General features: G+C 40.1%; 1 protein-coding gene across 5 annotated transcripts in view; it reads left to right on the forward strand.

The window, feature by feature from the left end:
* Window positions 1-5,220: 5,220 nt before the first annotated feature.
* Window positions 5,221-26,478, forward strand: part of PRR16 (proline rich 16) — a 309,225-nt gene continuing 287,967 nt past the window's right edge. For 4 of the 5 annotated variants that reach the window (XR_006386155.1, XR_006386156.1, XM_044263490.1 and 1 more), the window contains exons 1-2: window positions 5,221-5,288; window positions 5,879-6,040. Coding sequence is in view for 2 of the 5 variants with exons in the window: in XM_044263490.1 (XP_044119425.1) it covers window positions 5,882-6,040 (159 nt within the window). In the remaining 3 variants the exon portion in view is untranslated. Of the gene's footprint in view, window positions 5,289-5,878; window positions 6,041-6,755; window positions 6,976-26,478 lie in introns of those variants that run through there. The other variant, XM_044263500.1, reaches the window with a different exon arrangement.

Here is a 26,478-nt window from a genome sequence, read left to right on the forward strand (position 1 = left end):
TTTTTTTTTTTTTTTAAGATTTTATTTTATTTATTTGAGAGAGAGAGACAGTGAGAGAGAGCATGAGCGAGGAGAAGGTCAGAGGGAGAAGCAGACTCCCCATGGAGCTGGGAGCCTGATGTGGGACTCGATCAGAGTAGTAGCTTCTTTATGGACCCCAATTATTGTATCAAGGTCCACTAGCTCAGACTGGCAGGGTGTCTAAGTCCTTATACTCAGCATTATACAGAATGCCTAGACTCTTTGCAGAGCTGGGTCATCCCATGCCAATTTTCAGATGAGGAGCTAAAACTTCATATTCTAACTGGCCATACACAGTGGATGACCTTGCTGACCATTTGTACCTGGAAGGACCCCGCTTTATTTTCCTGAAGGCCAGAATATTCCATAAATAGAGGGAGGGGTACAACAGCTGCCAACTTCTCTGTCCACCTTGATTTTATGAAAACCAGTAATTCTTCCCGGCTCACTCTCACTTGCTTTCTTGGGGTGGGGGGAGCAAAAACTAAGACAAAAAACTAAGGACCCTGAAACGTACAGCAATAGCTATCACCAAGTACTTATGAAAATTAATTGGGTGCGTGGATGGAGTAAAATTTTCAATGAACTTGGGGCTAGTAGGGTGTATTGTTTTCTATGCAAGGATCAAGTTTGTGTTGGTTGTAGTTGAATCGCCTTCTAGGGAAAGGGGTGGCTAAGCTGTTAAATGGTGCACAGTGGCAGGTGGCCAAGTTTGAAAAACACCTCTTTGGCACATCTGTAAGAGTCACAGACTACCGATAGTCTCAGGTTCTCTCTTCACTTGGCCCAGAAGTTTGAAGCTGAGAGGCAGAATGGGATGTCAGGCACCGGTCCCAGGGATTCAGGATGAGTGGAAATTCCTAAAAACGGGTAAAGGGAATAATTGTTTCAGGATTGCTTGCACGTGTTCTGGGGCAGCTGAGCAGCTCTGGGCCGCTGAGGTCTTCCAAGCTGGAACCCTGAGACGGGGCTGGATGAAGGTTTCTTGGTAAGGGTAAACCGAATGCCCAATGGCAGACTTGAGTGAAGCTGGCTCCCAGAAGCAAGAACAGTGAAAAGATATTAATCTCTATAAGTGTCAGAAAGAAGTTATGTGATCCTGTTGAGGTCTATATGGGGGATGCCTATTGTTTTTATATTCCCAGGGGCACGTCTCCTCTTTTGGTGGTGAAATAGGGCACCGGTGCAGGCAACTTGATCCAAGTTGGGCCAGTCATTAAACGTCCTCACCCCAGTTTCCTCACCCACGCCTTGCTAACTCCTACGGTGTCTTTCTTTCTGTGAATCTGTAAATGATTTTGCTTCTTGAAAACACTTTACTTCTTTTTTATTATTATTATTTTTAAAACAGTTTACTTGTTTATGAGAGAGAGCGTAAGAGGGAGAGAGAGAGAGAGAGAGAGAGAGAGAGAATGAGAATCTCAAGCAGATTCCATGCTGAGCAGGGAGCCCAGTGCTGGGCTGGATCCCTGGACCCTGGGATCATGACTTGAGCCCAAGGCAAGCACTTCATCCACTGTACCACCACCCAGGTGCCCCCCAAACACTTTACTTCTGTGTAAGAAAATTATCATACTAGACAGGCTTTGGTGGAATAACTTGTTTTACTGCCACCTGCTGGAAAATCATAGTAATAAGTATACAAATGCATGCCTTTTCTGTAAGAATGACACAACCCTGCTCTTAGCTTTACACCCTACCCTGTAATGGCAATGGGCTGAGATGTCCATACCCTGCGCTAGCCCTGTCAGAGTCTGCTCCCGGAAGCTTGCGGTGATGGTCTTTTTCTTTTCTAGTTGCCACGTTGTGAAGATGGGAGCCTTGATTTACCAGGGACCCCATTTTAACCTTATGTAGAAATGAGTTTAAGAGAAAGTAACAATCCACAAAAAGGCGGAGGGATACAAGGACAGAAAGAAGTAGTGCCAATGATCTTAGAATTTCTGGCTGCAATCCTAGGTGAAGATATTCCTGTCTTTAACCTTTCTTTGGTTTGACTCTGAAACAGTTTCTTTTGTTGCGTTAGGCAAAGTTCAGTTTCTGTCACATGGATAAAAAGTAAAAAACATAAAAACAAAACAAAAGCCAACTATATATTGACTTCGGAGATCAAGTGAAATTAACTGATTGCAGTTGGGAAACAGGGCAAGATGAGATACTCTGAGGTAATCTCAGTTTTTATATTTGAGTCCTGTGTTGAATTACCTAATTGTTCCTACTAGGACTATGTCTGGCTAAATCTAGTTGCTCCGCCGTAGTGTGGATTCTTGCCTAGAGCAGCCATTTAAAAAAGTATTTGTTGAATTAAATTAATCTCAAAACACATTAAGACAGACAACACTTCATTCAGTATTTTATTTTCTTCTCTGGTATTTATTGAGCAAGTGTCTTGCAAGAAACACGGTTCTTCGTAGAAAACTTCCACTTACATTCTCAGATCACATTTTGTAAACCAATATGTGTTTATCAGTAGAAGCTAGAGGTCATGCAAAAGCAGTTGAAAAGAAGAAGACTCTTCTCCAGATAAATAGAGACCACTCCAGGAGAAGTATGGGTCAACACGGAGTTCTAGTTCTACTTCTAGTTCCTTCATCTTTCCAAAGATCTCTAATAACTTGATTTTACAAACAAAAATAAATTCATATGAAAGAATAAAAAAAAAAAAGAAAACCAGAAGTCTCCATTAGGAGTGATGTTATGTGATGCCTATCATCCGTTCTTTGAGACTCAATGAGCATTGTTAAGGTAATAAATCAATAAGAGCCACTGCACCAAAATGGGACAGAGTATTTTGGGAATATTCTTGAACTCCTAATGAATTCAGAATTATGTCAGTGTCATAACATTTCCTGCACATCAATTATTAGGGATCAATTGCAATAGATTACACACACACACGCGCACGCCCAAGAATACTGATAAGTGCTTGTAACTAAAAAAACAACCACTAGATGATCTCCTATAATTATCCAATCCTTCTTGCTGAAAATCTCAGAAAACATAAAGACACAGAATAAAATGCTGGGTGTACAATCACTTCTGTGAACAAGACCTTACGTTTTTTTAGAAGTATGTTTTTGTGTCTAAGTTTATAAGTGATGGGGTTGAGTATGTACCCATTTGTAGCTAGTGCTTATACATAAACAAATTTATGGACAGATTTGTCAGAAATTTTCTGTGTGTCACTTCTGCTCTGTGGTCTCCATAATTTGGCTTTAAAACATCATATATGAAACTTTGACAGTCCAGGATGGGCCAAAGCAATGAATGATTTTTTTTTTCCATAAGGGTTAAAAATAAAAAGTAGAAAGTAAATAGAATACACACACATACACACACACACACAGAAAATATATTTATATATAAATATGTTTGTGTCCTTCTTGTGTGTATGTCATTTTCTTCTGTTTTCTTTCCCTCAGTATTTTTTAACTATGTAAAAGTTTCTTCTTTAGAAATATTTTACCCATACCTGCTTAATAACTGGAAGATAGTGGTAGCCACAACTGCTTGGGTCCTATAAGCTTTTTCGTTTGGGTTTGGAAGTCAATTTTAACTTTTCCCCTTTCAGTTCACTCCATGCTGTGTTCCAATATAGACATAAATAGAGGGCGGCCATTATTTAAGAATAAACTGATATGGGTGTGAATGGTGTGTTACAGAGCAATAATTATGATTCACTTCTGAGCCAGAATAGTTTTGTTCATTAGTAGCAATGGATATCATAGGACAACAGATTTTTTTTTTCACATCTTTAGGGAAGGTGATTCAGAGTAGCATGGATATATTCTTACATAACAAGAGTATTATTTTGTCAGTGGAAGGGAAAATACCACTTCCTTTCTTACCTCCAATATTCTTGCCTAAAATCATTATTCTTTGAGTTTGGGGGGCTTTTGGATTTACTTGCCTACTACTGAGAGTCAAACATTCAAATCTAGAGGAAAAGCATTTTTTCTTTTTTTCTCATATAGTCTCCTGCGATTTCGGACCATTTATCTTTATTCACATATGAAATAAGAGTCTCAACAAAAATTAGAAATTTTCAGTGGGATAGTTTGTAAAGCTGATATAATTATTTTGACTGCTATATCTACATAATATAAAGAACCTGCAGAAGTAAAGGAATTTAGAAAAAACAAATCTATTTTCCCCAACTCAGAAACCTTAAACATATTACTTATTTAACACTTTTAAGTATTTCTTCTTTTTTTCTCCTCTCCAATTTGCTTACTGCACATTGGTTTCTTTATTCTTTCTTTATTTTAATTGTTCCCCAGTAGCCTCTGCTTTCTTCTTTGTCCCCTGATTTTTCAATGTATTTTTCAATGCTGTTACTGTTTTGACACCATATCTAAATTTCTGTTTTCTTCTGTTGCCTCTTTTCTTTTTTCATATTTCATATATGACTTCCAGTGATTTTGTCAAGATAAATTGTTCAGAATTAAGACTGACCTTGGTGGGCTTATGGAACTCAGAAGAACTGCCAAGATTTTCTTCAACTCTAGAATCTTGTTGGAGTCACCTGGGGTGTGAGAAGGAAGAAGCAAGGGCCCTGGGAAGGCATGACGAAGAGGGGAAGCCTATTAAAATAATGATTTGGAGTAGTGTGCGCTGAAGACAATAAAGTACAGCCTTCCTGCCAGGTCAGTAGCTAATAGCCCATGAGTTTTTTACTAAGGAAATTAAAACTTTAGCTAATGAGAATGGGAGCCACCTACTGAGAATGAAACTGAAGGCTTCCTATTAACTCCCCTCCCTGGGTCCTTTTGACAGAACAGTCAGAAAGTTATTTCCTATTTAGTAGCAAAAGGCTTGAAATGGAGATTTAAAAAAAAAAAAAACTGATAAAAAAAAGAAAAGTTGTAGGCACTCTTCTTATTCAACTGCCCTAAGAAGAGATGCGGACAGCTTATTCCCTCCCCGCTCCACTCAAAACACACAGGGGCACAGGTCACGAAAACAGTTAAAAAAAAGAAAAGAGGAGCTGTCCCAGATAAGTACAGCCAAGATGACTCAGACAGTCTCCCCAGGGAATTTTTGGTGTGAAGACTTGAAATTAATAAATCCGCTGTTAGTTTTGTGGAATCAGCAGGATTAGGCAAACTCTTTCAAGAGTATTGGTTGAATTTCATTATTCCAGGGGGCGAGGGCTCATCACTTAGGCACATCTCTCCCTCTCTCATGCAGAAGTAGGCACCCCTCCGTTTAACTCGCAGGTCACCAGGAGAGTGACTGGAGGCCTTCCGAACACACTCTGGTCCTGGGTAAACACCTAGGGTAGCTTTTCTACCCCCTCCCCCCACCCCCAAATCCAACTGCCGGCCCTACTGTGGTTCTCTGCATGTTGTCACAAAGTGTGCCGGGGCTCCATGGCTCTGCCCGCGGGCGAGAAGGAAGCCGGCGGGGCCAGCCGTGAGAAAGCCCACCTCGGGCTGCGGAGACGAGGGCAGCTCAGGTTCGAGGCCGGGGTGGGGCAGGGCACGGAGCGCTCGGGCGCCCAGGTGCGGGGCCAGGGCTCCCGGAGGGCCGGGCGGCTGGGACTGCAGCTGGCAGCCCCGGGCGCGGCGGGCGGGGAGCGAGCGCGTGTGTGCGCGAGAGCGGCGGGCGGCGGCGGGAGGAGGCGCAGGCGCGCTGCTCGCCCGTCTGCAGCCCCGCGCCGAGCGCCGCGTCTCGGGGAGTTGATGGCAGCACCACGGTGCGGCCGCCCTGCCGAGCGCCGAGCGCAGCCACCCGCCGCTGCCCAAGGAGCGTCCAGGATGTGGGGGGATCGCGGCGGCCGCAGCAGCGCCAGGGACGGGGGCGCGCAGCAGCCTCCGCTCGCCCGCCTGTGCTGACCTGCCTCGCCTGCCCCCAGAGAATGTCAGCCAAGTCCAAGGGGACCCCCTCCTCGTCCTCTCCAGCCGAGGGACCGCCGGCAGCCTCCAAAACCAAGGTGAAGGAGCAGATCAAGATCATCGTGGAGGACCTGGAATTAGTCCTGGGCGACCTGAAGGACGTGGCCAAGGAACTTAAGGAGGTGAGAGGCTCGGGGGTGGGGAAGGGGTTCGTCACCTTTCGCCCCCTCGGGGCTCCGGTCCCGTTTTCACTGGAGACCGCCGGTTTTCTTAACTCCTGGAAAACTATAGAAAGACGCCCGCAGACGGACTTTCTTTGCTCGGGCGACTCCGGAGAACAGTTGTTGCACTTTTTTTTTTTTTTTATTTCTTTTTAATCAGGAGGAAATCAACTAGTGTTTTAATCGATGGACCTGGGACGGTGGGAAGGGCGAACGCGTGCGTGTCTCGGTTTCTGTGTGCGTGTAATGTCCGGGAAGGGGGCACACTGGGGGTGTGTCGACAGAGGAAGAAATGAGCAGCCGGGCCAGAGCGTGCAAAATGCTCCTGTCCTGCCCTCTTGCTCCCCCAGAGCCCTTTGGCAAGTCGCTCCTTGCCTGGCAATCTCCCCAATCCCGGGCTGGAGGGGGGCCGGGTTCCGGGCCCTGGGCCAGGCCGGGGAGGGCAGCCCAGGGGAAGCTTGGCTCCCACTCTCCTCCCCGCCTCTGGAGCCCGGCTGGAAGGAAGACGACCCGGGAGGCAGGCAGGGGAGCCGAGACTTGGGGATGGAGACGGTGGGGGTCTGGGACTTTCTCACTTTGGCAGTTCCTGAAGCATCCTCAGCTCTCCGAATGCCGCTCCCAGTAACTCCGGGCCTTCCCTCCACCCCACCTCCTTCCTGCCTCCCATCTTGTAGACACTTGGCATTGAACCTGGGGCGCGTCGGTGAGCGTGTTCGTGTGTGTGGTGGGCGTGCAGCAGGGTCTTGCCACTTGCGTCCTGGCTCTTGGGAACCGGACTGTCTCGTTCTTTCCCGCTCCCCGCCTCACCCTGACCCTCCGTTCCACGTGTGCCCTCCCACCCCTACCCCTGTCATTGGGATCCAAGGAAGCCAAGGCGGTGCCGGGGTTGAGGCTGCGTAAGTCAGGCTGCTGCTCCCGGCGGCGGGGGTGGGGGGAGGAGGGCCGGGTGGGAAAGGTGGGGTCTCCCGCGAGCCTGCCCAGCCGGCAGCGCGTGGCGTCGCGGAGCTGCTGGCGGAGTCCGAGAGCCCGCGGTTCCGCTCGCGAAGGCTGGCTGGTTTGGCTCTCGGTCAGGGAGTCCGCACCCGCAGTTGTGCGAGGGCGAAGCCTGTAACTTCTAAGGTGGTGGCCGCGACGGGGAAGGGAAGGAGTGGTACCTACTCGAGGTCCAAAATTGTATTTCTGTTTTCTGAGGCCAAGGGGGAGGAGACTGGGGGGTGGATTGGCTGCCTGGCCTCTGGAGATGGCCCTCCTCTGTCCAGTTTCCCATACAAACGTTAAGAAAGGGTCCCCTTTCCACCCCCACCTTCCCCAGCCCAACTCCCCCACTCCCCGGATTTCCCATCCCCTCTAGGAACCGAGCTCCGCATTTGTTACCAAATGAAAACCTGTGAAAATGGCCCATTCAGTGGCAGGGTTGGGTTTGCCAGTGGCTCATGCCATTTCTGCAGGTTGTTCCAGAGACAGAACGTAATTACCACTGAGGTCCTGAGAGTGGGGACTGACACAGATGATGGGTGCAAGGATCTAACTTGCCCGTGTGCACAGGGCATCCGTGGGATCATTGCTTCACAACTGGTTGACAGATGGCGAGGCTATGCATTGCAATTCAAGTCTAAAGATGCTGTTTGTTTCTTCTTTGTTATTCTTTTATTTGACATCTTTGGCAGGCTGTGTTTCCATCTGAAACATTATGGCGTTTTAAAAAATGAGCAAATTTGGGCTTGCTCCCCTTGGCAGAACTGTGCTTTATAGTCGTTGAGGTTTCTACCGGTGGGGGATGTGGGAAGCCTACATCAGCAAAGTAAGGTGTTTGTTGTCTTGGGGAAGAGGCTGAAATTAAGAGAAAGGCAGTCAAAACTCTGCCTCTGTGGGCACATACTTCCTTCTATTATGATGTGTCACTCCACTGTCTATTTTAGACAGAATAAATAAGGAGAAACTGCAGAGTCCTGGTTCTTCTGGGGCTCATTATCTTGTAGACATCTGGAGACCAGGTAGATAGAGGGTGAAAACTTTTAACCTCCCTAGGGCTCTTCATTAGAATCACGAAGAGGTCAGTCAGGAAATATGCAGATCTCTCACTCTTTCTATGTCTTCTTTTATTTGAGCCTTCCCTAAGGGCAAAAACAAAAACAGGTCATGGACAAAACGTATGGGGAAACGTAAATAATGTACAACCAAGTAAATGAAAGGATCTATCTTCCGGACAGATTGAGAGATAAAATTTTGACTTAATGCTTTGGGATCTTTGATTGGCTGCCAGGGCCTGTTTGTGGAAAAATCTTACCCTGAGAGTGAAATTTATGAATGATAAAGGCTGTGATGCGGTTGCTAATTACTTTCTTGAGGCTATCATTGTCCAGAGTTTGCACTTGGAATTGTGTCTACCAAGGCCAAATCTCAGAACCCTGGCCTTTTATATAATGTGAATGATAGTTATTTTGAGAAAAGTATTTATAGGGCATGTTTAACTTATGACATCTTGCAGTTGTCCAGCATTTATCTTTTTAAGATAGTACTGCGCGTGTGATTGAACATGCCTTTGATGGAGTTTTGAATGGAGGGGTAACTTAAAACTTTGTAAAATCACAGAACTTGTTGGTCTCTGTAGCTATGATTTGCAGCTCTGAACCTCACTCTTCATCGTTACATTCAGTATTCTGTCAGCTTGCCACTGCTGTGTATTAAAAACATAAACTGTTATACTTAGAATTCTAATTCCTTTATTGGCAATGCTGTGCCCTTAGGCCATGCCATATCTTGACATAAATTAGCAGACACTTCTTACTAACTTGGAGCAGAAATTAGAAAATTTTTAAAAAGCTGATTATGACTAGATCACTATGTTAGTCACTGTATAGTATTTGTTTTTGTTTTTGTTTTTTTTGCTTCTTCTATTCTAAAATGCAGTATCCTTTTTTGAATATTCTTTTTTTTTGCATAAATTCTGCGCCAACAGCTTTGGACCTTTGAGGTTATTTCAAAATGGCTTTTTCTTTTTAGAAGTTCTCTGGACTTGAGTCATCAGAATATTCAGGTATTGGAGTAGATTCGAACATGCTAGAAACATTGTACTAATTAGAACAAAACTCCGCATTATACTGAGTTATGATTAGCTATTTACTTATCCACTGCTTCATCATTCGCAATTGGATTATATATTGGAAGATGATGAACAGCATTTTTGCAAAGTCTAAGGGCAGTTTTATTCTATCCTCAGCAAATAGTAAAATCTTAAATAACATGACTTTTCAGAAATAATAAGGGTCTTTTGATCTTCTGTAGTATAATGGAAAATCCTGAAGTATAATTCAACATATTTATTCAGTGCCTACTATGTGCCAAGTACTATATTATCTTTGTATGACTACCAAAATGAGCAAGTTGTAGATTCTGGTCCCAGTGAACTCAAAGCAGTAGCTTGGGATGCATTTTTCCTGTCTTTGAACATCAATAGTGTGAAAAGGCATTCTTCTTAGTGGCCACTCTGACTCTGGTCTAACAGGCTTGAGAATAAAAAACAGAATTGAGAATAAGAATTAGTGTATGTAGATGTATATGGTGACATTTGCCATGTACTTAGTAAGATAGTCAGCCTTTGATGAAAAAAAGAAGCAGCTTAAAAACGATGGTAAGGTAAGAATTTTAAGGAACTTACAATTTACTTAGATTGTCATGATTAATACAAGTGAATCAGTGCCTCACATATCCGAGTCCTACAACTGAATATTGGAGTTTCTCATGAAGGATAAATCCTTGGCGGGATGAATAGTCAAAAAGAAGATTTTAGATCTTTGAGATGTGGGTTTTATTGGAAGAGTAGAGAGGGGAAGAAATTAATAGGAAATAGCATTGTTACATGCAATAATAATACAGTATTATTCCATGATGCTTTTTTCTGCACATAAAAAAAATTGGGATAAAACTCTAGAGTTTTAGGGATGAAATTAGCCATTACTGGCTTATTAGATGTAAGTATATCTTTTTTATTATTATTATTAAGAAGTATAGAAAAAAGAGTCATTACTCTTTAAAAATAGTTGTCAAATAATCTGATATCTTTGGGTACCAATATGCCTGTTCTTTTAGGAAGATCTCACTGGTGAACTGTTTTGCCTCAAATGTTAGTGTTAATATGGTATCACAGATCTTATTGGTTAGACAGAGACTGGAATATGTAGTAAAGAGCCTTTAATTTGGGAACAAAATTCATTGCTGCTCTAGCTATATTCTCTTTTAGTTTTGACTGATTATAACTTTGAACATGTTTGTAGTGTTTCATTTTACAACTTGAAGTAAGCACTGCTAATGGGTTGAATATATGCATATACTATTTATTTGTTTAATAAATTTATTAAATTTAAAATATTTGATACATATAATTACATGTATCTGTATATATGTGTGTATATCTATGTATAAAATTATATGTCTATATAAAATTTATTTATTTATTGCTAAGCTTTGTGAATACATATGTCTCTCAGAGAGGACCCAGTTAAGATGAATTATTCTTTCTGTGCCCTAGACCAACTCAGTGGTCAGACTCCTTAGGTGGGAAGTTAGGTCAGTACTGTGCCTGTGGATTGGTAAACACCCATGATCTTCCATATGAGGTCATACAGGGAAATAAATTAAACTTAAGTTTAACTTTGAGGGGCACCTGGGTGGCTCATTTGCTTAAGGGACTGCCTTTCACCCAGGTCATTGGGTTCCCTGCTCAGTGGGGAGTCTGCTTCTCCCTCTGACCCTCCCCCCTTCTCATGCACTCTCTCTCTCATTCTCTCTCTCAAATATATAAATAAAATCTTTTAAAAAAAGTGTAATTTTGAGAAGTTTGAAAATCCACTAGAAATGATCCATTTGGGGGCTGATGAAAACAGAAGTCATAGAATTAACAATTAACTGCAAAATGTTTCTGTTTTTAAATCTTTTCTGCTTTTTAAATGGCTTTGCTGAGTGAAGTTCTGTAGTTTCTTGCTTTAGGAAATCCTACCAAGTATTCTTTGGTGAATAAGTCCATGCATATAAAATTCATTACTAGAACAAATTATAGAGAATGATCTCTGGAGTATTTCCCAAGTTCTAAAGTCGGGAATGAATGAAATTTCACAGTTCATTCAATCGTTGCAATAGCTGTACTTTTGCTACTTTATATGACAGTCTGCATCCTCAAACTCAAGGATATTTACCAAATACCAAAATGTTTTTGAAATTTTTCTTGTCCTAAGCATGATGGCTTAGCATGTTACTGAAGGAGCAGAACGGTTCTGAGAAAATAAAGATAACCAGTAACCATCTTTCACTGTCTCTGTTTTCAATGCATTAAAATCATTCAAGACTCAAGGAATTAGCTGATAGGAAATTCAAACAGCCTTAAGGTAATAAATAGATAATGTGCCTTAGCCAATAGTGAAGTAAATATATAATAAAACCAGTGCAGTAGGTTTCATTGTTACCTGGCTTAAGTTTTTCCACCCTGACTTCTCTAAGGATCTCAGGTATGTAAATCAAAATGCAGCAAAAGAGTAATATAAGTTTGAGTAAAACATATTTTCCCAAACAAATTAAACCACAGATCCTTCTGTAGATCTAGTTCCTGGATAATTTCTTGGGCAATTTTTGAGAATTAGAGGGGTAAAATTCCGGTAGGCTGCTGATTCAGTTCTGATTAAAATGTGCATAACTGACGTCAAGCTAAAAATAAAAGATGAGTAAACAACAAATAGTACTTTTTTCCTCTAAAATTTTTTTAATCCATTTTAATTCATTTTCTAAGATTTTTTTTTTTTTAGAGCAGATTTACGTTCACAGAAACATTGAAGTGAAGGCACAGAGATTTCCCAAATACCTTCTATCTCCACACATGCGCTGTGTCCCCCCCACATTATCAACATTTCCCACTAGAGTCGTACATTTATTCCAACTGATGAGTCTATATTGATATATCACTGTTAGTGTTGTACATTCTACGGGTTTGGGAAAATGCATGAGGACATGTGTCCATCATCATGGTATCTTACAGGGTATGTTTATTGTCCTAAAAATCCTCCATGTTCTACTTAATCAATCCTCCCCCAAACCCACACCTATGGGTATTAGTTTTTTAAAGAACTCATTTCCTTTTTTTTTTTTTCTTTCTGATTTCAGAAGTAACAGACTATATGAATACTAGAGAAAGCTTGGAAAAATCTAAAAATTATACAGGAGAGAATTAAAATTATCCTGAATGCCCAACAGAAGTAGATATATTGGACATTTTGCTGTGTTTCCTTTGGATCCTTTTGTATGCATATTTTTAACATGGGTCAAGTCATATAAAATTATGAAACCATATGCAGGGATATTTTCTCCTTTGTTGAGGAGTAGATCATAAGGAGTATGTAGATCTGCTATATGTTCCCCTAATGTTGGACATTCTATTAATTTATAAATTTCTGTGGCTATTAAATATCACAAAAACTTTTAGAGTAGCTCTGGCAATAAGAATAGCTAAAAGAGATTTTTACTGTCTGCCTCGTACTCACTAAGTATATTTGTTTGTATTAAATCTTCTGATGCCCAAAACACGCATATGAGAAAGGTAATATTGTTATACAGTTTTACAGATAAGAAGACAGAGGCTGGAGATAAGTCACTTGCCCAAGGTCACTTGACTTGTAAGTGAAGTAAGTCTTTGATGCCAGACATTTTAGTACTAGAGTCTAGGAATTGAATCACTCAGTTCTGTGACTTTTCTTAACTTGTTTTGTTGTTTACATTTTCTTAGAAGTCAAGAGTAGGAGTTTTAGAGTTTTTGATTCATATGAACAGTCTTTCAGGGAGTTGATACAAATTTTTACTCTCAGCAGCAGTATCTGTGGACAGTTTCTTTTTTTTTTTTTCTTTAAGTATGATTAACATACAGTGTTATATCTGCGTCAGATGCTCAATATAATTATTCACAATTCTGTACCTTTCTCAGTGTTGATCAGCATAAGCGAACTCTTAATCCCCTTGATCTATTTCTTTCATCCTGCCACCCTCCACCCCTCTGGCCACCACCAGTTCTTTGTATTGAAAGAGTCTATTCTCTTGTTTGTCTCTTCTGTTTATATTCTTCATTAGTTTGTTCTGTTTCTTTTATTTTTTTAACCTTTTTTTTTTTTAAGATTTTATTTATTTATTTGACAGACAGAGGTCACAAGTAGGCAGAGAGGCAGGCAGAGAGAGAGAGGGAAGCAGGCTCCCTGCCAAGCAGAGAGCCTGATGCGAGGCTCAATCCCAGGACTCTGAGATCATGACCTGAGCCGAAGGCAGAGGCGTTAACCCACTGAGCCACCCAGGCGCCTCTATTCTGTTTCTTAAGTTCCACATGTGAGTGAAATCATATTGTATTTGTTTTCCTGTAACTGACATTTCAGTTAGCCTTATACTCTCTAGCTCTATCCATGTCCTTGCAAATGGCAAGGTTTCATCCTTTTTATGGCTGAGTAATATTCCATTACCTGTGTATGCCACATCTTCTTTATCCATTCATATACCAGACACTCTTTTTAAAATTTTATATGAGGTTAATAAATCTTTTTAATTTTGTTTTGTTGTTTATTATTATTTTGTGGTAATAGTCATTGTTTTCCCTGAGTTACACTCAGAGTTTTGGACATCAGTCTCAAGGCAGAATTAATGAGTCAGTTAGACCTTGAAATTTGCATTCTCCAAATAAATAGGTGCTACAGGATTACTTTTGACCTATTTAGTATTCAAAAAAAGTGTTAATGACAGCATTACGTAGCTTTTTTATATGACAACAGCAAATAAAGGAACAGCTAAAATGGGTACTTGGTGATATCTAGTATTGTGTACACCTGCTTTAAATAAATTTAAAAGAATTTGAGAACCTTATTTTCTTTTGATGTTACCAAATTGTCTTGGTAACAATTTCTTTTGATGTTACCAAATTGTCACTACATTTTTGGAGATGTTTGGGGTTTCATGGCTTTCTGCGATGACTGATGAAGAGAAAACCTTGTTGAACTGTCTACCAGAAACCAACTTTTTGAGATGACTAACAAGGTCATGTGTATTTTTATAAACAGATTTCTCATATTGATTTCAGTGAAAGCAATTTTCAGGCAACGCCTCTTCCCACGTACAAAAGGGCGATACACAAAACAACCTTTTTCTAAAATCTTTGTTTTTCCAGCATAATACGGATAGAAATATTTTCTTTCTATGCAAAGTTAGTTCCTTAGGATGAAGTGCTTTAGACTAACATTTCCCATAAGACCTGAGAACCCAGAGTAAACACTTCTTACTAAGAGACAGAGGTGACATTAATTAAAAGGAGGTAATGGACATATCTAAGTAATGGCCAAAGCAGGCTCACAAGGTGTCCTGTCAACTCAGGACACATATTGCTTTATTTGCTATATATATATATTTTGTTTTTGAAGATGGAAGGACATGCAGATTCCAAATGAATTTGGCTTTTAAGCCTCACTTTAGGTAAAAACGATACCATTGTTCAGGCAAAATTTATATTTATGGTCTTTGTCTTCCCTCTTCCTTTGTAAATGACACTTCAAGTTGGTGTTTGGGATAAATGTTTACTTGTAGAATAGTGTGTGGAGATACATTACATACCTGTGCCCAATGAGTCAGTTACTAGAGTGTTTGGCACACTATAAATAGGTTCTCAGGTAATATATGCCATACTTGCTTGGAGAAAGCAAATTTGATGATTTCCAACAGATTTTCTTCTCCAGTACTACATGAAAGCGAACAGATATGTTGGCATTTCTTTGCCTCTTGCCTAGTATCAAATCTTATCCTAAAATTTCCAACTATATTCATGCTGCAGAAAAATACCAAGTAAAATATATAGATATGTATTATATTTATTTATATAATATTATATTATAAATATAAATATATCACTTATTATATATAAATATTTATAAATATATGTATATTATTATATTTATTCTCTCTCTCTCTCTCTCTCTCTCAGATCAATTACTTCCTAGCAGCAATGGTTCTTAATTTTTTCCTCCATATCACAGAGCCCTTTGAAAGTTTGACACAGTCATGGATATTTCTCCTGGAACAACAGCTCATAAGAAAATAAGGTTTTGCAAATAACTTAGAGAATCTTGGGGAGGTAAGAATAACACAGGAAAAGAGACAAAACAAATGACTGTTTGTGTTTTGTTTTGGTTTTTAATTTTCAGGTAGTTATTTGAAACCCAGCTCCTTAATAGTCAAGATTACAAGTCCTGCCTCTACAAAAAGGAAAAAAAGAGGGGGTGCCTGGGTGGCTCAGTCGGTTAAGTGTCCAACTCTTGCTTTAGGCTCAGGTCATGATCTCAGGGTCATGATCTCAGGATCATGAGATGGAGCCCTGTGTCCAGGTCTGCGCTGGGTTTGGGTCTGCTTAAGATTCTCTCTCTCCTTCCGCCCCTTCACCCGCCTAAAAACAGGAAGGAACATTTTATGCCTTTTATGCTGGTGGTGGGGCCCGGTGGATAGTTCATCAGCAGTTTCCTTCTGCTACACACACACACACACACACACACTCACACTTTACTACTGTTGCCACAGTATGGAATGCCCATGTATCTTAAGGCTAACTCTCATATTTTTTTTAAAGATTTTTTTTTAATTCATTTGTCAGAGAAAGTTAGAGCACAAGCAGGGGAAGAGGCAGGCAGAAGGAGAAACAGGCTCCTCACCAAGCAAGAAGCCTGATAGGGGACTCGAAGGGGAACTCGACTCCAGGACCCTGGGATCATGACCTGAGCCAAAGGCAGACGCTCAACTGATTGAGCCACCCAGGCGCCCCACATTTTATTTTTTTTAGATGGTAAGTGCTTGAGTGCATCATGCATAGGACAAAATATTTTCAGAACCTATTGTAAATTAAGCATATGCTTTTCTTAAAATTGTTCCCAGAACAGCATTTTTCCTTGTTTGCTTTCACATTTTCCCGCATTCATTAATTCACAAAATAAGAAAGATTTATTGAATTCTTGGTACATGTAGGACCCTGTGCTGAAGACCATAAAGGACACAGTCATGAATCAGCTCAAGGACCTGGCCCTGAAGAAAGTCATCTGTCGTAGGGAGCCCCTTCTATGGGGGAGAAAGAAGGCTCTCTAAAACAATGTGGAATGTGTAAAGGGCCATAATGTTACCCAGAGAATGCAAATATGGGAGGGAAATTCATGTTGCTTTCCATTTTAATTGATTTCTCTGTGCTTAGAAAATTTGCTTTGTAAAACATATGCTAACGCCTGGAATGATACATCAGAGGAACTTGAGGGCAGGCCTTTGAAACTCAGACATTTCTTGCTTTGTTATTTCCCATTATGGCATTCTTTATTTTATTTTATTTTATTTTATTTTATTTTATTTTATTTTATTTTATTTTATTGTTTCAGTGTTCCAAGATTCATTGTTTATGTACCACACGCAGTGCTCTTACATATGATGTTAACATATCATAAAAACACAAACGGCCAACACCGGACGTCACTTTCGTGAGACACGTCTGTTACCCAAGAAATAAGGACACAGTTGAAAACCATTAGCGACCGGGTCTTGTTCTCTTTAAGATTTGTTAAAATAAATCATTACTGTTTTACATTCATTGTGACAACCAAGCCTTGGTTAGTATAAAATTTCTACATTTTAATTTAACTTCCTTGAACCTGCTAAAAACTGACATTCGCTGAAAAAGATATCTAGGTAACTGTGGCTTTTTTACTTTCCATGACAGCGATCAAGCTACACATAACTGGAAAATAACTTGGAATCTTAAAGCTCACATAGCAATGATAAGTTTGTATCTGTTCAGTTTTTGGGTAGAATAAAGAGTAAGTTTGATTATTCCTTGATTGGCTAAGCTGGATGTTCCTGACAAATAATTTAGACTTACTTTTTCTTTTAGTATAGAAACATTCTGAGGTTCTGTTGCCAAAGAGGGTGGCATCGTTTAAAGGGCAGGTTCTCAGCTGGACCATTTCATATTGCTCTGCTTTGCAATGTTGGACATGTTTCTTAACCTCTCTCTGACTTCACTTCTTCCTTAAAATGGCAATGGAATTATAATTCTACCTAGTTATAGAGATTCTACTCTAATTATAGACATTCAAAGGCTACCTATATGTGAAGCCCTTAAGACAGTTCCCATGAATAGAGTGAGCACTTTAATGTATCTGTAATTGTTGCTACAATTCTTTGAATTTGTCTGAGCCTCTTTATTCATTTACTCAGCAAATAATTGTTGGGAGCCTACTGTATGCCAGGCACTTGCCTAGCAGCAGGTCCTGTAGTGACCAACAAAATTCCTCATGGAGCTGACACAGTGGGTGGGATGGAGATGAGGAAAACAGACCGACATAGTAATTGTCAAATTATGTCAAATCCTAGAAAGTGCTAGAACACAATAGAAGATTCTAATGGGGGACACCGTCATGGGGAGGAGGTACAACTGTGACTAGGATGGTCTGGAATAAGCCTGGCCGAGAAAGAGACATGGCAATATCAGAGAAAAGCTGGAAGGTGAATGAGGGTCCTGTATGGGTGTCTAGGAGAGCACTTTTCCAGGTAGAAGAAACAGCAGTGTCCTGCGTGTTTACAGAATAGCCAAGAGGCCAGTGAGGCAGGAAGGATGAGTAGGGATCCCGGGGGGATGGGGAAACATGTGTAAGGATCATAACTCCTAGAGTAACATGGGAGCTTTTCAGGGTGCCAGGGGGGCTCAGTCTTAGGGTTAAGCATCTGCCTTCAGCTCAGGTCGTGATCCTGGGACCCTGGGTTCAGGCCCCTCATTGGGATCCCTGCTCAGCTTTTCCCTCTGTCCCTTATCCCCCATTTATGCTTGCTCTCTCTCTCTCTCAAAATAAATAAATTCAAAAAAAATTATTAAAAAAAAAAAGATGGAGGCTTTGCAGTTTTGAACAGAGGAATGACAGGGTCCGATCTGTTTCCATCTTTTCTTCTCTACCTTTTACTCTCTAGCTGAGGCTTTCTCAAACATGGCTTTTTGGGCAGAAAATTCTATGTTGTTGAAGGCTGTCCTGTGCATTGTAGGATCTTCAGCAGCATCCCTGGTGTCTACTAACTAGATGCCAGTAGCCACTGAGAATGTCAGTTTGAGAACTAAAAATGTCTCTAAACATTGCCAGGTTTTCCCTAGGAGAGAGGGGACTCATTGTGGTCAAGAACCATGGCTCTGTGCAACTTAATAGTGCTTTCTTCACCCACCATTCTATTTACTTATGCCTTTATTTGGTGTTTATCCATCAAGCATTGGGATTTTATGTTTCTTTTCTATCTCAGTATTTCTCTCTCTTTAAACAAACCATCACTGGTGTTTTTCCCCTACATTTATCCAATTCTGTTTTCCTTTACTAAACCTACTTTGAAAAGGCACCTTCTCATTTCCATTCAGCCCTTCTCTTATCTCCTTTGCCATTTTTCACAATGAAAAGTCAAACTGACACATTTCAAGGAATTTAAGTGCATGTCTGTTTCAGTATTTGGGGGAAACAAGGGAGACTCCGCAGAGGCAATGGCGGTGGCCACGGCTAAGTGACTATGTTCATGCTACTCATGGTTCCCGAGTGGGGTCAGCGGCAACCTCAGCTGGAAGGAAGGTGCTCTTCGTCTCCCCTGCCAATCTATCTTATCCTCCTCCTGCATCTTGTGTAGCGATAGGAGATAGGAGAGGTTCAAACGGCGTGTCAGCTGTTGAAGCCGTTGAAGCTATTGAAGAAAGACAGTGATGGTGATGGTGAACATGACGGACATCAGTTCCTCATTTAGAACACCAGGAGCTGTTCTAAATTAACTCATGGGATTGCACCCATTGGTTAACCTGTGAGATTATTATAAGGTTGCTCTCTATAGAGGGGAGCTAAGACAGAGAGGGTCACCAATGTGGAGGGCACGTGGTAGAGTTAGACTTTGAATATTTCTCCCTGTAAACCATGGTCCATAATCAGCTTCCCAGTTCCCAGCAGCAACATAGTAGCTCTTCTGTTTTCTGGGTGTTTAACTTCAGGGTCCTCTGTTTTTCTTTTCCCTCCTCCTTTCCTTTCTCTACTTCATCTGTCACTTTCCTCTTGTTTGTCCCTTCTTTCTCCTGCTCTTCCTGTCTTCCACATTTTTTCATTGTAGTCTCTTTCCTTTTGCTTTCTTATCAGCTTCTTTGATATGCCCCATATCATCTTCAGTTATTCAGCCATTTTCTTTAAACGCCTACTTTCTGCAAGGCCAGTTAAATGAAATAGCAAGCATGGCCCCTCTCGTCGGGAACTTACATGCTAGTGTGGGCACATCGTTCAAATACAGACAGAAATCATATATATGAAGGAGCAGTAAGGACTCAGAAAGAAAAGTGCAGGATGCAGCAAGAGCGTAACATCACTGATAAATCTTGCCTTATCAGAAAAGCCCTAAAAGGGATTTCAGACTGGCTGCCTTCTTCTTCCCACAGCCACCTCCATAATCCCTTTGCCGTAAACTTCACTGAAGATGTTTTAATAGCCCTACAGCTAACTCCTTTGTTCTCTGCAGATTCATTCTCTAAACACAGCCAGATTAATCTTCTTAATGCACTGCTTTCTTTGGGCCACTCCCCCGCCTAAAAGATCATATACTATCCTCCTGATACTTAAAATGTCAGATGAACAAACCCAGCCTCCCAGCTTACATCCAGGACTTTATCTTTGTTTTCCCTTCAGTGAATAACCCAGAGACCATCCCTGACGACCTTGACACCATCTCAGTTTTTTATCTCGCCTTGCATTCCATAGTCCTCTTTTTCATCACTGTGCCTCTGCTTGGCATTTACTTCTGTTGGTTAACAACTATTCCTTATTTGTGCCTTCTTAAAGACATCTAGTATCCTTTCTCTGTTAGCTACTAAACATGTCATCTCAGTAAGACATTTTTCAAGTCTCATTCTTGTTATCCAACGAGGAATTTGAATTTGAGGATCCATCTCCCCATAATACTTATTAAAGGTGCTAAGGGCTGAAAGTCATTCATTCTGCATATGCAGGAGAGCCTGTCCTTTATCGTCTACTTGAGAAAATCACTGGCAATCCTCCCCATCTCTTCTATACCTTCCCTTTTACACTCTGGCGCCTACGGTGCCCATCAGTATACAGATGAAAATGAAGATAATAGCAAAATCCTCTCTTGACCCAACTTTGCCTGAAAATTACCTTCCTACTTCCAAGCTCTCCTTTACAGGACCCCTGAGAGTTGTCTCTACTGTTACCACCTATTACCTATCCTTTTCTAAAAGCACTCCGATCAGAACGTATGCTGTAACCTCAACAACTCCTTATTTAATCATAGTTGATTTCAAGACCTCATTTATTTAATCCCTTGGCAGAGTTTGCACATCCCTAATAATCTTTCTTCACTAAGTTTGAAGACTACTACGCTTTTCTCACCTGATTTCTCTTCCTCTCCTACTTTTATTCCTTCCTCCTCTCAGGTGTCTAAACTCAAACTTTGATTCTCTTTTGGAAAAAAAAAAATATTTACACTCTTCATCTTGGTGTTCATGTTCAGTCTTATGGTTTAATTCCACGGGTAGGTCCATGACTTCCAGATCTAGGTCATCAGCCCAGACATTTCTTCTGAGGTCTTCTCCCCAGAAGACATATCTCTACTTGGCTGTCTGAAAGACATCTTCCACTTATCATGCCCAAAACTGAACCATGATCTCCTTCGTCCCTCAAAACCTAATACCTTATAGTCTTTCCTATATCAGTGGATGGTGTTTCCATCCTTCCAGACCTTGGAATCATTAACATCTCATGCTCTCATGCATCATCTATAGTTCATTGAAAAGTCTGGTCAGTTCTGTCTTTAAAATGTTTCCAGAATCTGACCGATTCTTCTTGCTTTCTGGCACCATTATCTAAGCCAACATCCCCTCTCCATTGGATTGCTACAAAAACTTCCTGACTATTCTCTTTGGCCTCCTTCAGCCCTTTTCCCACTCACAGTCAGGGTCAAGCCACATCACATCACCCTTCTCAAATCCCCTTAGTGACTTCCCATGTCACTCAGAGTCACAGTACGTACCATGGTTCTGAGGCTCACAACATTTCCTTCCTCACCTGTTACCCCTCCCCCTTCCTCTCTCGCTGCTTTCTTTCTGACTCTTCTTGCTTCGGCCACAGTAATCGTGTTGTGCATGGCACATGTCCACAGCACTCCACTTCTGTTCTGACCCTTGAACCTCATTCAGGATTTACTCCATTGTCACGTACCGTAGCGTCTCCTGGCAACTCTGTCTGTGTTTATATGGTCCACCATTCTTTATCCTTTTTTCCCTGTTAAGGCTTTTCTCCCTTTCTTAATACTTAGCAGCTTCTGTAGCACTGAACAATTTATTTCTACTGCTTATTATTTGTTTGTATTCCACCTATAGAATGTCAGCTTCTGGAGGTCTGTGATCTTTATTTTATTCCCTTAGGCATCTCAAGTTCCTAGGGCAGTGGTCGTCATGTGAGATGGGCTCATTAAACAAATGAATGAATGACTGGATCTCTTCCAACTCCTGTTCCATCGATGTTCTTAAGGGTCAAACTATCACCTTTACTTTCTACTGCATAGCTCGTAGTTACCAAGAAGGAGCATATAGTAGATGTTTATGAAACACTTTCTGTGTGGATTTTTAATCTTCCTATTACATATGCTTTTAGTGTGTGGGTTGCCTGTAGGGAGGGCTTGTTTCCCCTACTTCAATTTCATTATGTAGTTACCTTCATTGAATGCATTTCATTGAACTCAAACCATATTCTTATTCTTTGAAATGAACAAAGGCTCTCTCTGTAATATCTGATACATTGAATGCTTACTGTGTGTGAGGCAGAGTGTTTAAAAAATATTAATTCATTAAGTCCTCATGTTTCTGGTACCCCAAACATCAGTTCCCATGTTATCCCTCCCATATGGAAATTCTGGAGACAGCTTGTCTATATAAACCCTAAATGCAGCATAACCTCAGAGCTTCACCTTGAGACAAAAGTCTGGTGCTGATTTGAAAGTGCCCATTATTCCCTTAGGCTCAGGCATGTCATTTTAAACTCTTCAAAGCACTTAAGATATAATTTTACTCTCTTTATTGGAATAGGTAGACTAAAATAAGGAAAATGAATGTCTACTTTAAAATGCATTCACTTTGGGGCACCTGGGTGGTTCAGTGGGTTAAAGCCTCTGTCTTCGGCTCAGGTCGCAATCTCAGGGTCCTGGGATTGAGCCCCGCATCGGGGGTCTCTGCTCAGCGGGGAGCCTCCTTCCCCCTCTCTCTCTCTGCCTGCCTCTCTGCCTACTTGTGATCTCTGTCCATCAAATAAAGAAATAAAATCTTTTTAAAAAATGCATTCACTTTGTTTTGTTTTGCTATTTCTTAACTATTATGTACCTTTCTTGCCAACAGGCATAAATTTTAAATTAACTGGAAAATGACATATAAAAGGGATATTGGATACGGTTCAAAACGTTTTAGTCATTCCACCATGTCTGTAAGAAGTAAGCAAGTATTTTGTTGCAATGACACAATACTATGTAAAGCATTAAAGAACTAGGTAGCATCAGTATTTGGCTTCTTTTTCTTTTATGTACTCCCTCTAGTGTTCAAAAATATGAGTACTTAAAATTAGCCTATTGAGTACTAAAGAACAGACATTAATATAGAAAGAGGACCTTCTTAACCTGATGTTATTGTTATGTTGCTCAGGAGATAATATTGTCTGGTTACTGAACTTTCGACTTACTATATGAAAAACACAGTCTCTTTCCCCCTTTCCTGTAGGGATCTGGTCATCTCTGTCTTTTGGTATGCGTATTTTTAATCTGTCCACTTCAGTAAGAGAGAATATTGGAGTTCTTGGCTTCAATTGTCTTCATGTATTTTTTTTAAGATTCTGTTTATTTAGTTGAGAGTGTGTGTGTGGGGGGGAGGGAGGGGCAGAGGAAGAGACTCTCTAGCAATTCCATGCTGTGTGTGGAGCCTGACATGGGGCTTAATCCCATGGCACTGAGATCATGACGTGAGCTGAAATTAAGAGTCCAACACTTGGGGCACCTGGGTGGCTCAGTGGGTTAAGGCCTCTGCCTTCGGCTCAGGTCATGATCCCAGGGTCCTGGGATCAAGCCCCACATCGGGTTCTCTGCTCCACGGGGAGCCTGCTTCCTCCTCTCTCTGCCTGCCTCTCTGCCTACTACTTGTAATTTCTGTCTGTCAAATAAATAAATAAAATCTTTAAAAAAAAAAAAAAGTCCAAAACTTAAGTGACTGAGCCACCCAGGCACTCCTTGGCTTCTGGCTTTAAAGACAATACCGTATTACAAATTTTTCTTCAATTTTAAAACTGAAATCTGGATTTTAGTCGGACAGTTGGATTTGAACAGAAAGCTTTTCACATGCTAAATAAATATGAAGTGAAAAAAAAAACTATATAACTAGAGAAATGTGTTTCAACATAGAAGCTAAAATATTTAAATAACTGACATAATTTTTCTTTGCCATTTTGAAGCATTATTTAAATGCATTGTTTTCAAACTATCTTAAGAAATAACCAGGATATCCCTAGGAATAACAAATAAGTAAAAAGAAGTAATATATATTATTGTCATTTAATATAGAATATTAATAATTGCTTGGTATATATAAAAAAGACACTTTTAATTGTGAAGTTAAATATTAGTATTTATCAGCTTTTAAAAATTAGAGACTATTACTGAAAGTTAGTTTTTCCCAACATCATATAATTATGTTACTTATATTTGATTAATCCCCTACAGTATGTAAATTACTTTGATGCTCACTTTAAACTACTTTGATGCTACTTTTGAGCTCACAGTTGCTCATCATCTCACGACATAGAAAAACAGAAAGTTATTTTTTTAATGACTCCTAGAGATACTATTTTCTTTCTTTCTGTCTTTCTTTCTTTCTTTCTTTCTTTTTTAAGATTTTATTTACTTGACAGAGAGAGAGTGCACACAGGCAGGGGGAAAGGCAGGCAGGGGAGAAGCAGACTCCCCACTGCATAGGGAGCCTGATGCAGGACTCGATCCTAGGACTCTGGAATCATAACCTGAGACAAAGGCAGACACTTTTTTTTTTTTTTTTAGATTTTTATTTATTTATTTGACAGAGACAGAGAGAGATCACAAGTAGGCCGAGAGGCAGGCAGAGAGAGAGGAAGGGAAGCAGGCTCCCTGCTGAGCAGAGAGCCTGATGCGGGGCTCGATCCCAGGACCCCGGGATCATGACCTGAGCCGAAGGCAGAGGCTTAACCCACTGAGCCACCCAGGCACCCCCAAAGGCAGACACTTAATGACTGAGCCATCTAGGCACTCCTAGAGATACTATTTTTTAAATTCTATGTACTCCATGGAATTTCTGTTCAGTACTTAAACCTTATTCATAACAGGCTACCTTGTGTGTGGTTGGGGACTTAAATTTTTTTAAAATAAGGAGAATAATATGGTACAACACACCTCTTTGGGACTGTTGGACTACAGATGGTGTGTACCATCTCCTTCCTGAAGTCACTAATGCTCATAATATCTAATGAATTCTGTTACTCACCGACAGCCTCTTAGATTACCTGGGTTCTCATATTCTTCATATTGAATATTGGGTTGGCCAATAACACTTCTAGGATATTTTTGGTGGGGGTTAGGGGAGGTATAGTTATTGAAAAACTACCCAAATTCTAGCCATAATGCCTTTCTTTTTGTCATTCTACTAAAAAGAAGTCATACCTTATATATTGATAATTTAATATTACCTAACAGTGTAAACTCCTTTATTGTCATATTTAGCTCCTTCTTAGATTTGAAGTATTTCTAACCATATGCTATTCTTATTAGTTCCTGATCATGTATCTTCTTTCCTTAGGAAAATTGATAAAGAAAATTAGATTTACTGAAAAAGCACTGATACCTGAATAGAATTGTAGAAAGAAAAGAGAAACAAGACAAGGGCTATGTTGAATGGAAAATGTAACAATAAGCTCATGTTGTTTAGAGTTAGATCACTATGTTATAGTATTTAGTAAACCTGAAAATAGGCTGTTATTTACTAAGTTGACACAAAGTGATGATTGCTTTATTTATTTTATTTTTTGTGGTGATTGTTTTAAATTATGAGGAAAGGTAAACCAACTGAGTACTTTTTAGTCATAAACTTTGATCTCATTTGCAATTATAAAATGTTCTTTTTTTACTCACAACAGTAAATGTATGAGAGGTGATTAAATTTATGTCTTCAAAAGTCCTCCTCTATGCCACCCTGTGTAGTACTCCTCAACTTGGCATTGAACTCAAGTACTTTCAGACCATGAAGTACATGATAGATAGCACTTTGGCTGACTTAATTCTCTTTGATGTTCGTTAATTTTTAAATTAAACACAATTTACCAGGGGCGCCTGGGTGGCTCAATGGATTAAGCCTCTGACCTTGACTCAGGTCATGACCTCAGGGTCCTGGGATCAAGCCAGGCATCCGCTCTCTGCTCAGCAGGGAACCTGCTTCCTCTCTCTCTCTGTCTGCCTCTCTGCCTACTTGTGATCTCTGCCAAATAAATAAAATTTTTTAAAAAATCTTTAAAAATAAAAGAACCCACAATTTACCAGAATCTTAAAATGTATCATTACAGATACTGGTTCCATTATTAGTGTAGGAGAAGTATTTAGCACACAGGTATGCATTATAAAATTCTGTAGGAAGTCTTTGAGATCTTGTTTTTTGAAAGTAAAGATTAAAAATAATAGTATATTAATATTATTCCTATAAATTATAGAAAGAATATTACTTGTATAATACAGGTGGGAAGTGATGCATTAACATGGCTAGGAACTATAATTTAGAAATGAGATGTTTTTTCAAATTTCAGAAAATCTTTTTAGCAGGGGTGTTGCTTCAGTGAACAGAATTTGGCTAGTGATAAAGAGAAGTTTAAATTTATGGAATTAAGTGAAATTTATTTCAATTTGCCTAGAATAACTCTTTTCCAAAATAAATTTTTGAAATAGTTTAATGATTACACTCAAATAGGTTTCCATTACTAAAGAGAACCAAGAAATATCCATATTTGATTTAATACCTGATCTGTCATTCTAACAAAATGTGAGTAATGGCTCATTTTTTTGTTGCCATAACTGCTGTAATTTTAGTATATTTTAAAATGAAATTTAGCAGGGGAATGGAAATTACAGGTATAATTATCTAATAAGAAAATTGCCACTTTTTTCTTAATGAATGTATTTTCTGCTGGGCATTATCTTCCTTTCAATCCAACGTGTGCTGTAGGAGAGTAAGAGCCTTATGTTTCTTTTATCTTTCTTTACCCTCTTAGTTTAGAGCAGTGCCTATC

This window comes from Neovison vison, chromosome 1 (assembly GCF_020171115.1).
Source record: "Neovison vison isolate M4711 chromosome 1, ASM_NN_V1, whole genome shotgun sequence".
NCBI lineage: Eukaryota > Metazoa > Chordata > Mammalia > Carnivora > Mustelidae > Neogale > Neogale vison.